General features: G+C 42.8%; 2 protein-coding genes across 2 annotated transcripts in view; one reads left to right on the forward strand and one right to left on the reverse strand.

Moving 5' to 3' along the window:
* Tnni3k (TNNI3 interacting kinase) overlaps positions 1-14,767 on the reverse strand; it is a 274,985-nt gene that overhangs the window by 45,883 nt on the left and 214,335 nt on the right. The window contains exons 22-23 of the mRNA XM_031375950.1: positions 9,334-9,393; positions 5,292-5,461 (exon numbers count right to left, since the gene is read on the reverse strand). Coding sequence (XP_031231810.1) covers positions 5,292-5,461; positions 9,334-9,393 — 230 coding nt within the window. The remainder of the gene's footprint in view (positions 1-5,291; positions 5,462-9,333; positions 9,394-14,767) is intronic.
* Positions 11,339-14,767, forward strand: part of Lrrc53 (leucine rich repeat containing 53) — an 18,267-nt gene continuing 14,838 nt past the window's right edge. Inside the window, 2 exon segments of the mRNA XM_031376106.1 lie at positions 11,339-11,408; positions 14,194-14,307. Coding sequence (XP_031231966.1) covers positions 11,339-11,408; positions 14,194-14,307 — 184 coding nt within the window.

Below are 14,767 nucleotides of genomic sequence, written 5' to 3' on the forward strand. Positions count from 1 at the left end.
CAGAAGAGAGGTTAAAGATGTGAAAATGCTGAGGCCAGGGTTGGATGTATGGACTGAGGTTCTGTCTCTCTCTACTACCCTCTCATGTGTGTGTGTGTGTGTGTGTGTGTGTGTGTGTGTGAGAGAGAGAGAGAGAGAGAGGGAGAGAGAGAGAGAGAGAGAGAGAGAGAGAGAGAGAGAGAGACAGAGACAGAGAGAGAGAGAGACAGAGACAGAGAGAGAGAGAGAGAGAGAGAGGGAGAGAGAGAGAGAGAGAGAGAGAGAGAGAGAGAGAGATCTGGTACCAAGGACTATAACGACTACATAAAAGCCATACCTGGAGTGGAGACAAAAAGCAAGATTTAGGGTCATTTAAAACCTGGGGAGGATTGTGAAAATTACTGTGAGTTGACTAGGGGAAAGATTAAGGTGAAGAAATGATTAGAAGTCAAGGAGACCATTGAGGGTCTTGAAGAAAGTTCTATAGATAGACAAACAGGAGAAGGGAAGGTTAGAGTGGAGGATCCGACCTACGTTTTCATTTCACAGAGCTACTATAGCGCATATTTCCAAAATCCCAGGAAAATTAAGTGTGTATCGAGAATTTTGTACATTATATTCACATTGTATAGGTTGAAATACATTCCCAGGACAGTAGGCAAGCTATTTAGAGGAGTCCTTATATTGCTAGCAATTGATCCCAAGGGTGTCTGTCTCAGAGCTTTGAATCCCACACCCCCAGTGTCTTCTCCTGGACAGCTAACTGGGTCACACACTATTCTCAGAGCCGAGCCCCACGCAAACCCTAATTGGTTTTCACATCTGAAAGGTTGTTCATCACTTTGTCATTTCTAAATTTAACATGATGTAATCCATGCACAAGATGGGAGATTTCAGACCCCGTGGGAGGAGAAGTGCCACATGCCGAGTTTCTAAATATATCTGGACACAAAATAGTTTAAAAAGCGCAGAACTTCAAGAATGGTTTCTTTAATCTCAGATTTTACTCAGTTTGTGATTTTTGTACTGAATTGGCTATTTCCTCTTTTTTTATGGAGGAAATACCTGACAACTTTCTACCTTGAAAATTTCTTTCATACAGGAAAAAAAGTTAACAATAACTAGAGATAAGTATGCATACAAACAATGGAAACCTATGCTAAGCCAAGAGTTTTTTAACTTTCAGTCTCCTGGCCATTGACATCACAGCTAGAAGTTTGTATAAATGCAGTGACTTGGTACATTGTCCAGGATCCCAAGCTATGTCTTAGTGGGGGAGCACAGAGCAAGCCTTGTACACATTTTCCAGAGTCATGGGGACACCCATGCAGAATTACACTTTCCTGTGTAATTAGTTGTTAGCTTTCAGACTCAGTGCCCATGTGCCACCCAGAGACTGAAGTAGCATGAGGACTCAATCATCCTTTAGAGCAACCTTGGTCAAAATGTGATGTTGGCAAGGTCTCTGTGGCATCTTCTCCCACAGAGAGGCCAGCAGGCTAGCACCATGTCTTCCTTTAAGCTTCACCTGATTTGCTGTGTTGAAGCTACCAACAACCTTCAAGGTTTTCTGAGGCCCAGAGGGCAGCTTGATGAGCTTTAGTAGGCCCTGGACCCTGGTCCTTTCTGAGCTTCCCAGATGATTCTGGCCTGCAAACTTGGGAACCACTCTAGCCAGTTACCCCATGGCTCTGCTGGCCTTAGCCCCACCCCCCAGTTCCTATATCCTTGGGCTCTTTCACTTTAAGAACTGTCTCCCTTCTACAGCCTTCAGAAAACAAGCTGAAAAGCCAGGCTTGCAAGGAGTGCTTGAATCCATTCCTTGATCATCTTCCAGAACAAACTGGGACAAGTCCAGAAAACACAGCATTGGCAAAACACAACAAGCTTCTGGATCCTGCTGCCTCCTACGCCAGGGGGAATTTAGAAAGCACAGCAGAGGCTTCCGTGGGAATCCAGCAGGGCCACATACTTGATCTCTCAGGAGAATTGCTTATACCTTCTGAGCCCATTGTTCATCTTCAATAACTGAAAGGTCTGCCTCTCAAAGCTTAATTACACAACCATTTAAACAGTATTTAAAACAATGTCCTGCATTTCACAGGTGTTCCATGGTGGCAGATATTTAAATAGAACAACTAAGGAATGGTCAGAGTCTGTTCACTGATTCCACTGTAAATTCATAATGACCACCATATATCAAGTCATTTTTATTCCATTTCTATTCTTTATCTACTGTACAAATATTTATTACTTAACACCCTTACATCAGCCCAACTTCAGGACAGTTGAACATAGCAATGCATAAAAATACACGAGTCTTCTCTTGACTCCTTGTACATTTTCACTAAATGCTTCACCAGGAGCGTTTATCTATATGATGGATCTCAAATAATTAAAACTCTGCTCGGGTTGGGGCAATAAACAAACTGACTTTCTGTTCACTGATACTGTAAATAGGGCCTAAGATGTTCAGAGAAATGTGCAGAGGAAAAAAAAACATAGTCCTACCACCTCAAAGGGAAAGCAAGCAGAAAAGAAGCCACTGAGACAATGCAAGGGAGCTGCTGTAAGACCGCACCAGGCTGTGCGTTGATTGAGTCAGTTTTCAGCAGCGATCTGCCTCCCTACATTCTTATTGTTGTCAAGAAGCCAAGCTCTTCTATCCAATTCACCTCACCCCATGTGCTGCTGTGCCTCTTGCTTTGTGCCATTTTCTGAGTGGCAAATTCTAGGACTCGGCTACAATAGCAGATCTGGATTCTGTGCATGGGTCTGCTTGTCTCTGTCAACTGCTCTCTGCTGAAATAGTGCCCCTCCTTGATTGTGTACCTCTGCCTGTGGTGGACAAACCTCACCACATGTGACTGTGGCAGAAGTCTCACGATCTGACTTCTTGATAAAACCACAAGTAGGGGGTGCACAGACATAATTAGACAATGGTCATGTGGCTGAACCCAAGCAAATGTTGGCCTGAGACTCCTTATGAAAGTTGAAATGGAACCCCGATAGCGAATGGTATCAGGTATGCCTGGTTACCCATCAAAACTGCTCATACTTAATGCCAGGATGTTCCTTAGGTTAGAGCTGTCATGATCCACCTGTCTGTCTCCTCCTAGCTGTTTCTGCAACTTCTTTTTTTAGAGGAGAAATATAAGTACAGCTGAAAAAGTAACAGTAGCATATTACGGGCAGTGTAAGACTCTTGCTAGATCATCCAAACCCTTTACCACCTTGGGGCTGTTGAGTGCTTTCTTGGTGGTAGAGGAGTCTGCAGAGAGTCTGTGTCCACTTCCTTCAGCTCTGGGCTTCTGCAGGACAGAGGTCTTTAGATAGTTCATTTTTGGAGGCATGTTCCTGATTCTAGGGTTTCCCTCAAGTTCACAACTACTCTCTTTCTTGGTTCCTACATAGAAGATGGCCCTTGACAACCTTACTTATATGATTGAACTTTGTCCTTACTCATTCTGGTCCTTCATGTGATTAGTTAGACCAGTAATAGTTGATTCATTCACCCAGACCCAGATGCATTACTTCTCATTGATGACTGCCTTGAATGAGCATTCTCATTGATGCTGATTTTCTACGCAATATCATTCTTATATTGATCTAGCAAATAATATCACTCTTGGATCTGTGTCCATCAGCCTGCCACTTTATATTTTTCTCTGATGGTCCTTAAGTGTAGCTGTTCTCCTTATGGACAGTGGGACTGTGTGCTGTGGCGCCAGAGGCTGAAGCTTGAGCCAAGGCTAGGCAAATGCTCCTGAAGCTCCAGTCTTTGTGAGGAGGGCAAGCCTCTGCTAGTATGCCCTAACCTGCATCTGGGCAGGGTGAGAGTCACAGGGCAGATCTTGATCCATTCTAGCCCACCACTAAGCTCACCTAGAACCAGGTTACAAACACCTGAGCTAGGGATGCCTGGCTATGACTGTCAGTCCTGAATTCTGAGGTGAACAGTTATATGGACAGACATCTCAAAGCAAAGATGACCAGTTAGTACGCCTTGAAACCACTGTGAGGTTGAGAGACAAAACGCCTGGCTGTAGGGAACTGGGGCATGTGCACAGGAGAGATCATGAAAGAGGACTTCTGATCAGTGTGTTTTCCCTGATGACGTTCACATAACATTAATTTTAAAAATGAGAACTTCGGTGGTATCTACTCCATTAATAATGTTTTAATAAGGACCTCTTATAACTCTCAAATTTCATTATCCAAAGTAGAACAATTACCCACTAAGAAGTTCCTCCAAATCTTTCTTTTGTCAGTTCCTGGCAACATCAATCTCTATTTTTGTTTCCTTTTTCATAGATTTACCTGGTGATATGGAATAGTTCATGTCTCTCCTCAAGTTTATATATTGAAGCCCCAACACCTCACATGACTGCACTGAAAACAGTGTCTTTGCAGAGGTAATTGAGACAAGCAAGATCTGAAGGTGGAGACTGGGGAAGCGATGCTCCTGTAGGGAGGTGATGATGATATTGTGTTCTCCTACCTCCAGGAGAGGACCAGGACTCAGCCAGGCTGGCACTCTCACCTGCACATCTGTAATAAATATACCCAGCTATTGAACTCACTCAGTATTGTGTGTGTGTGTGTGTGTGTGTGTGTGTGAGAGAGAGAGAGAGAGAGAGAGAGAGAGAGAGAGAGAGAGAGAGGAGAGAGAGAGAGAGCCCAAGTTGTTCACACTCCTATTCTATTGGATCCTCATATTAATGAGATAATACAACAATGAGACTCTGTAGATGTGTTTCCAAGGATTATCTATATTTTACTCCTTATGGCTGAATAATTCTGTAGTACATAGTGCCTCTCATATGCTATATCTCCATCCTTTGGCAGACACTTGAGTTGCTTCATAATAGCCATTCATGGCTATTATGATTTCCATCAACATTTGTGTATGGGCATTGTTTGTACGTCTGCTTTCAGTTTTGTGGGTTGTATCCAGGAGTGGAATTGTTGAGCTAGGAAGATAGGTGCTGCTCTGAGTGTCTGGTCTCCATTACCAGAACTGATTCCAGGCTGATATGTGGAATCCTTCCTTGAGTTCCACAAGAACACCCTAAAATATATTCAATAATTTATAATGCTTTATCACTTCATATTTTAGAAGACATCTCTCTGGTGCCATAGCTCACTGCTGTTACTTACAACTTGCAGAAGAACCTAAACTAACCAAGAATGAAAGTTTAGGTTTTTGTTCACAGTATAATGAAAATGGAATCTAAATTCTTGGCCAGTGATTTCCAGAGGGATATTCAGGCTCCACTAGACAGCACCATACAGCTGACATTGACACTTACCTTTGAGACCACCCAGTGTATGACCTTGAATTTAGGGCATATTCCAACTCAAAACGGCTCCGTAAAGCTGCCACGTGGCTCCGGCCAGGCCCTCCACGGCTCAGCAGGCAATCAGAGGAAGAGGAAGGTGACAGAGAGCCACTGCTGTTACTTGATGCAGGAGACATGAGCTGCATGGGGAAGACATGGAAGGCCTTGTTTACTAACTCCAACAGGCAGCTGAACTGCCGCTTTCATTTGAGGACTCCTAGTTTAAGTTCATCTACACTTGGTTCTGCTTGTCCCTTCAACCTCTGGTGATGAGATCTGCTCAGCTTCATCTACTTTTTCTCCCATTTCTATTTTGAGGCTGGTGTTATTCTTATTCCTATCTTCCACAAACACAGTAAACCCAAGCTAAGTGTATAAAATGTTATTCAGATGATTCTCATTTCATGATCACAAGATTGGCCACATTCCTCATTAGGGTGATAAGATTCACTCATGGCAGAGATCCTTTCAACTGTAGCTAAAAATTTTCCCTGATGCAAAACAAATTTACACACCGTCTTAGTTTCTCTTCTTGTGGCACTGATAATATACTCTGACAAAAGCAGCTTAAGGGAGAAAGGTTTGTTTTAGTTCAAAGTTGAAGATACAGTCCATCTGGGTGGGGAATTCAGGGCCACATGAGCTTGAAGCAGCTCTGAGATCGCATCCACAGGCAGGGAAGAGAGCAATAACACATTCTGACATTCTGCTCAGCTCACTCTCTCCACTTTATACAGTCTAGGATCTCAGTCCAGGAATGATTTCATCCACTGTTAAAATGGGTCTTCCTATATCAATTAACATAAGACAACCAACACAATCAGGCACAGGTGTGCCCAGGTATCCATTTCTTGGGTAACTTTATCAAGCTGACAACAGTAACCATAATACAGACTTTTGTAAGAATATATCCATTTTGTGAGATGAAGCATGATTTAATATCTGGTAAATGGTTTTTCCCAAGAGAGCAAAATCTATCCCTCTGCTAACTGGCAGTCCTTTGGATGTTTGAAAACAATCTGTGGGCTCACCCTGATGTGATCTTCTCATTCTTTTGGTAAAAATCATTGGTTCCTCCAAATGCTTCTCATAATAAATAGGATTTTAACTTAGTCAGCATTCTGATTGTTCTCCATTACAATGCTAGTGACAGTTTTCATTATTCTTTTAGTGACCTAGAGTTCAAATGGGTCCTTTTTCGTTTGGTCATCTCAGAGCAGGAATGGGCAGACCTTTTGTTCTGCAATAGGAGACCCTCGTGCTGTAGCTGCCTCTGAGCTTATTATAGCACAAACAAAGTGACCTTGAGACCATGTCTCCTCTTCATCTTTTTACTATTGTTTCTATGGCTCTGGGAAGAACAGTGTGTTATTCTTTTCAGATTTATTCTTGTTAAACATGTGCTATTATTTCATTTTCCAAGATATTCTAGATTCTTGCTTTCAAATGTTTTCTGACCCTCTCGAACATTGTCACATCACCAGTGTGACCAGCAGGTCCCCCTTGACCTTGGTGTCAGGTTGACTGAGAAATTGGATAGCAGGGAGGACAGAGCCATATGAGATTCCAGAAGCCTGGCTCATTAACTCGTGTAACCTGTCCAATGAACTCTCTTTGCATATAGGCGCTTTATCTTCTCTCCTTAGGGGAGAGTGTCCCAGAAGTCCTGATTGATGTGACAAAACAAGCTTGTTTGCCAGATTCTTCCATCCATCGGCCCTGTCTCTGGGTTGCCTTATTTATAGTTTCTACACCTGCAATGCAGCACAATGACCAAAAAGCAAGTTGGAGAGGAAAGGATTTGTTTGACTTACACTTCCATATTTCAGTTCATCATGGAAGGAGGTCAGGATAGGAACTCAAACAGGGCAAAAAACTGGAGACAGGAGCTGACTCAAAGGCCATGAGTGAGTGATTCTTACTGGCTTACAACTCCTCAGTGCTCAGCCTGTTTTCTTGTAGAACCCAGGACCAGCAATCCAGAAGGGGAACTATTCACAATGGGCTCTGCCCTCCCCGCATCAATCACTAGTTAAGAAAATGCCCTACAGCTGGATCTTATGAAGACATTTTCTCAATTTAGATTTCCTCTTTTCAGATAATGCTGAAAAGTCTGTGTGTCAAGTTGACATAAGACTAGCCACCACAACTGATCCCTTGTCAACTTGGCACACAAACAAATAACTACTAAGCCATACCTTTCCTTTCTTATTTATCCCACAACTTACATTAAAAATGTAAATAACTTTAAAAGTCCCACAGTCTTTACTAATTCAAACACATTAACATTTCAGTCACTTTAAAAAAAATCCAATCTCTCTAAAAATCCAAAAATGCCTTTTAAAAGTTCAAAGCCTTCCAACATTTCATTCCTTTAAAAATTGAAATTAAACTAAGTACCTCCTTCAAGAAGGAAGAACCAGGGTACAGACACAACATGACCGAAGCAAAATCAAACGCTACCACTCACTATCCTCTGAGCTCCTATACAATAGCTCACTGAACTCTCCACACTCAACGGCTTTCCTAGCCCAAAGTTCTAACATCCTTCGACAATCCTTCCCCAAAACATGGTCAGGTCTGTCACAGCAATACTCCACTTATTGTACCAACTTGCCTTAGTGAGGGTTTCTACTACTGCAATCAAATACTATGACTAAATAGCAAGTTAAGAAGGAAAGAGTTTATTTGGCTTGGACTTCCATATTCTGTTCATTGTCGAAAAAAATCACGACAGAAACTCACAGGGCAGAAATTTGGAGGCAGAAGCTGGTACAGAGGCCACAGAGGGGTACTGCTCACTGGTTGGCTACTCCTGTCTTGCTCAACCTACCTGCTTTATATAGAGCGTAGGACAAGCAGCCCAGCTACTTTGTCCCACCTACAATGTCCCACCTACAATGGGCTTGACCCTCGCCCATCAATCACTAATTAAGAAAATGCTTTATAGCTAGATCTTCTGGCGGAACTTTCTCAATTTAGGTTCCTTTCTTTTGATAACTCTAGTTTGTGGATCCAACTGACATACGACTATTAGATGGGGTAGCTCCTATCCCCATCAAATGAGCTATAATCCCAGGATAGGAACAATGTTGTCTGATTAAAGATCATAGGTGACATGAGAGGATTCTTGGAGCTCAGACCTGAAGGTGTGTCTTGTAACTCCCAAATCCTCTAGAGATGCCCTTGTCAGGAGTCAGTCCTCAAGTCTCACCAACATGAGCAGCTAATCTCCCCATATCCATAACTTTCTGTACCAAAAGGAAGGGAAGGGAGGCTTTATGTCAGAAGGATGCCTCTCTTTCAATGAAAAGCTTCCTCTCCAGAAGTTTCTGTGAAGAAGGAGACAGAATGACTGGTGCCTGCAAACCTGGAAGTATTTTCTAATAGAGTGGGTTCCAGGGATGCTGAGATTGGATTTGTTGTAAGGACAGAAATGTTTCTTGGCGGATTCTCTTTCTGATTTTTTGTGCAGGCTCATGGCCTCTGCCCCTCCCCTTTGCATGTGAATGGACCACAGTCTTGTCTGTAGTTCTTAGATCTTCCTGTGTGTGTTTGAAATGTATTATTTCTGGATGGATGCTCCTGTTTTAGTTCCTTTGCCTATTTTTAAATGCTATTTCATGATCAGGCGTATAGCAAATTAAGGCAATTATAGAGAAAATTAAAGCAAACATCTCCTTGATATTAAGGTAATTTTTCCCATTAGCCTGATTTTCAGCATCAATCAATCTGTGTCCTGTAAAGTCTCTGCCTTCCAGTGGATTTGTGCATTTCTTGAGATAGTGACTTGTGGTTAAATCTGAACTTCGTGTCAGAAGGCAGAAGAGCAACCAAGGTACGGGTGTTGCTGGACCCTTCTTCCCATTGACCCAGCTTGAAGAGTTTCATTCCATTTATATACGTAATTGGCTTGTCAGAGCTTCTGAGACCCTGTCTGGCCCTCACGTACCTGGGATGCCTTGGCAATTGTGGGCTTCTACACAGGTGCTTCAGAAGGTCAGAGACTCACCTCCACATTACACAGGCACTCCTCCAGTTTCCTAACGACTTCAGAGAACTCGGGCCTTCCCTGTAAAACAAGAAAAGACTATTTTTCTCCCTTAAGAATAAAAGAAAGAAAATGCTTTGGGTTTGAAAAATTGAGTATTTGCATTTGTAAAGAATGAGATTAGCAATAAAGTATATTTTTATTTAAAATGCACTTGTATTGAAGGGCTAATTGAATGTTCATTTACTGTTCATGGAGGGATGTTGAGTCTTTCTGTGATAAGAGTTTTAACTCAGAATTTGGAACTACATTCAGATAATGAAATAGTGGAACATCTTTAATTAGCTTTGCGTGTTTTTAAATGGCAGGGTTTCTTCTTCAAAATGGAAGAATAAAAGCGAATGCTGAGAACTGTTAACCAACTCGATGCCTTGCAGAGTGGTGTGGGCATCCCAGGAAGAACCCCCGGCCCTCACTTTGTAATCAGCTTCATTTCCAGGATGACTTCTCAGATTGACAGCCAAGGCCAGGCTAAGGATCTCACAACTATGCCCTACTTTTGGGATTAGAGTTTTAGCTTCAAAAATTGCCATTGAGGATATTGTTATTATGAACTGCACTGCCATATAAGCTTGGTTAAGTGGTTATTGTGTCCATTGTTTATTTCAAGCCTTGTTTGAGTCACAGGGGATATAAAATGAATGAGGAACTACACGAAAAATTCTTGAAGTCTCGGAAAATGTTGGTCTCTTTTAAAGAAATAATATGTTTCCTCGTGTCTGATACTAAGGACCGTGCACCCTACCACTTCTCCTTTTATGAAAGTTTCACTGCCAGGAGGGGGAGAGGCCCGTTGAACTTGTGGGCTCAGCAGCCAGCTAATTTAGAACCGTAGCAGAACAATTTCTCCATCTCTATCTATTCCTCCCCCTGAGGACACTGTTTGCTTCGGAGCCTGCACAAATGGGAGCCTCGCTGGAGAGCTCAGTCCCGCTCCTCCAAGATGGTGGGTGACCAGCTGTGTCTTCCTTGCTGCTGTGTATAGGGATTTCTCCCTTTAGCACACCCTCTTATCACCCCTTCCACACAGTCTCTGTTCTTTGGGGTTTTAATGACTGGCTTACAGTCAAGCTCTGTATGCTTTACTGCACACATTGAAAGTCCCAGCACCCTTGTCTCATCCTCCCCCGTGAGTTTCCCCTCTCCATTGACAGGGGCACTCACTCTTGGGTCCTGCCTGAGTCTCATAAAAAGGTCTATGAGGTTCTTCCATGTTCCCTATCCTCCTCCATCATTACACCATCTATGCTATGTCTCTTCCATTGTGGGCCCCACTTGTAGACTTTTAGTTCTATCACTCTGGACACCTGGTTCTCTGGAGTCATCTTCTCAGGCAAAACAAAGCTTTCTCATTGAGACACTTTCCGATGGTTAGATGGTTTGCATCATCTAACTCTCCACTTCCTGTATCTTACCAGCTTTACCCATCCCTTTCTTTGTCTTATATTTCACCATAGTCAGTACTCCTGTTACCATTCCCACCCACAAAGCCCAACTTCCTTATTCTTTCTTGTCTTTGAATTATCTTCAAAACAATGCCAGCCATATCTTAGGATCACATTCACCACAGCTGGCCTCTGCTGAGCGAGCCTCTTACTTATGTCTGGTCTATTCTCTTGTCACATCTTGTAAACTCTTCCAGTTCTCTAGCTCCCATGATGACATCTCTCTACTCACCCACTCCTCCCCACACATAGCCTCCATCCCTTTTGTTTTGGAGGATAGATGGACTTGCCTACATTTACCTGCAGCTAGCTCTGTCATATGTGTGCTCTGTTGTGTGTGTGTATGTTCTGGCAGCAATTCTCCCCATTGTTCATCCCACTGGCCTACAGATGGACAATGTTTTTTTTTTTCCCAATTAAAAATCAGCAACAAAATAAAACTGGTATGTGGATGCTCAAGGATCCACTCTGCTCAACATCTGCTTGCTCAGTTTTACCCACAAGATGCCTTAAGAGTTGTCATGAACCCAGCACAGATTAATTGGTTCTTTACCGAGTCCCATCATACTGAAATCAAAGTGCCTGACATAGGTAGCTCACAAGCTGGATGCTTGGTTTTCTCCTGGCCAGCATGGGCTCATGTGTCTGACTGATTCTTCTGTGCTGTACCAGAGAGGATAGTCCCCACAGGATAGCCTTCCTCTAGGATAAGACAGAAGAAAAGCAGAGACAGAAGAGCTCCTTGTCTCTACATGTTCTGTGCACTCTCCTGGAGCCGGGTGATGCATACATGTATAACAACAGGCAAAGATCTCATTGGTCATTCTGGAACTCTGCCTGTCACAAGCAGACAGTCAAGATCAAAGGGATGCTAGAGGAAGTGACTCCCAGGATCCTGTGTGAACTATCTAAGCCCTGAACCACACACACGCACACACACACACACGCACACGCACACACACACATACACACACGTGCGTACACACACACACACACACACGTGCACACACACACAAACGCACACACACGTGCACACACACACGCGCGCGCGCGCACACACACACATGTGTGTGCACACACACACACACACACGCACACACACACACACACACACACATACGCACACACTCAGGCCTCACTCTCTGCTCCCTAGCAAGGCCACAAGAAATGAGCTGAGGTCACATCTATGGATCATAAAGCCTTGGTCTGAATATGCTCTCACTGAAGAGTCGTCTGACTCTCATGCTCTGCCTAAGAGAAAACTGGCACACTCTGCAGACCCAACTAATAAAACACACTCTTTTGGTCTGTACATGAGCCCATAAAATAGCTCTCCATCTTTTGCTGGATTCATTTTAGACTGTCTTAGAACCACATGAATCTGTATTGATACCTCTAGCTACAAGGTATTTTGAAGGTGAGCAGTGTTTCATTTACTCTTGTAGATTTAGCATTGTCTACTGGATAGGTTTAAGTTCACATTTGTTGAGTCGAATTATATCATTAAAATAAAATTTTCATCCTCAACCTATCTGCTGTCAGAGCCACATCTTGTCCTGCTGATATTATTAAAATATTCCTCTATTAGTGCAGACAAGGTAATCATACAAGCATGCACCTCAGATCAAGCAGTGCTTCTCCAGAAAGCCTGTAATCACATCCTATCTCATTTGCATAAGTGAAAAACAATGTCCTCAGAATTCTTTTCCAAGACACAAAGCAACCTGTCATGTGATTCCCTGACCTATTCTTCCTCCTGTAGATTCCCATCCCGCCACAGCAAACCTGTGTGGGCCTTACCACATCCATGTGATGTGTTCAACCTGTGCAGTCCACCACACCCCTCACGTGTGGCCCACCATGCCTCCCATCTGCATGAAACATCTATTTTCATATTTAGTTGTTCACTGCTTGTGCCAGTGCATAGCCTGCACACCTGAAGAGTGTACATACATCTCCATCCCCAACATATAAATCACATGATCAGGGCTTTGAATTGGAAAATGTCACTAAAACCCTTATTAAACCACTAACTGAATTCATAATGCCCACTCCACCCAGCGTGAAGTCCACCCCACCCTTGGGGAATTTGCACTTGTTTTTCTTCCCAGCAGAACTTCCTGTATCTTTGCCTTTCATGCCTTATATTTAAATGGTGCTTTGTCAGAGAATCTTCCTGTCTGCCTACTCAGCCCATGGGCTCAGGCTCTCTAACTCCTCCTTTTATGGTTGTATTTACTCTACAGCTCACTCACTGTCAGGGGACCTCATAACTACTCTCGTGTTCCCTTGCTTGCTCTTTATATCACTGCATAGACAGTATACCGGGTGAGGCAGAACTCTGCCTACATTTTGATCCCCAAAGTATGAAGGTCGTGATCTGGGCCTTGAATCTGAAATATTTGCTAGAAATCTTCATTGAACCAATAATTTAATTAATAATTATATATTTTATTTTTTTTCTCAAAAACTTCATTACATGAACTTTATATATAACATATTTTATGTAAAAGGTTATGTTATGTTTGCTTATTCCTTCCTCTCTCTCTCTCTCTCTCTCTCTCTCTCTCTTTCTCTCTCTCTTTCTATCCACCAAGGAACTTCTTTTAAGAGCCCCTTTTGAAGGAAGACTGAAATGGTGCTAGTCTCACTGGAGAGACTTGGAAAGGCAGCATCATGCAAATTTGAACATTTATTGTTCTTAGAGCATCTCATCTAACTCTGTATAGTTGACAGATTGTTGTTGTCATTGGTGGTTGTAGTGGTTGTTGTTGTATTTAATACAGGTAAAACAAAAATTAAGAAAAATGAAGTAATTCATGAAAAATGCCACCACTGGTCAATACCACAGCTGACTTTAATGCTAGGCAGAGCTATGGGCTTGGTTTCCTAAGTGGGACAGCTAGGTCTGTAGGGAAGGGGTTGGTCCCCTTGCAGGTATGTGAGGCTGGGAGCCCTAGACAGACTTCAGCATCGGAGACACATGCCACACCAGCTTAAAAGACTTGGGTTCACTCCTCCTATCTGTGTGAATCCAGATATTAACCACCTTCATTTCTTAAGCTTCAAAGAACATGCAAAACTTAAAAATATAAGATGATATTTTAGGCAAACATACAGCAAACTCTAAGGTGCTCTGCCAAGAATCAGAGTAGTTTAGTAACCTACTAATGGAGTGTTCTGGGTGTGACTTCTTGGGTTCATGATCAAATAGGTTAACCATTCACTTTAATCTTAAAACAAGAGCTTCTCATCATGGTACTCATTAGGACATCATGGTACTCATTAGGAAGCAGTTACCACTAAAAAGCTAAAATCCCAATCGACAGTGGGTGGACTCCATATTCTCACGGGCCTTGCATTCTACTCTTCTCAGGCGGATGGCTCTTACCGCTTGCCTTCATATTGCAAGTGACAGCAGCCTGCCTTGCATCCTCTGTGGTATGCACCCAAGATGTAACCCTGTGTCACCAGCTAACGTACATAGTAGGTAATAAGATCCTGTGTGCACCCATCAATGTGCTGTGCAGTGCCTGCTGCTGTACTGACTGCCCTGATGTCATCCAGAAAGAGGCCCCTCCCAAAGTCCCTCTCTCAACTAGGGGACTTGGAACTTTTTATTTTCTGTCCCTCATTATCACAACCAATAACAGGTTAACACCTTTAGGGCCAACTGAGATGTTTTTATTACAAACGAATATCTGCACCCCATGAAGTTACTTAAATACGGAAAGGAGAAAAGGACAATTTTGATTACTGACTTTTTTCAGTCCATGCATTGTGTAGATTTGAGTCTTATCATCAACTGAAGGAAATGTAAATGATTCTGAGTCCTGAGCTGCAATTGTTCAGCATTTGTAAGATTAACCAACATACCAGCAAAGCCGATTATTATCAAAGCCCATTTCATCTTGAAAGTCTCCTCTCTTTCTCTCTTTCTCTCTTTCTCT

This window comes from Mastomys coucha, unplaced genomic scaffold (assembly GCF_008632895.1).
Source record: "Mastomys coucha isolate ucsf_1 unplaced genomic scaffold, UCSF_Mcou_1 pScaffold16, whole genome shotgun sequence".
Taxonomy (NCBI): domain Eukaryota; kingdom Metazoa; phylum Chordata; class Mammalia; order Rodentia; family Muridae; genus Mastomys; species Mastomys coucha.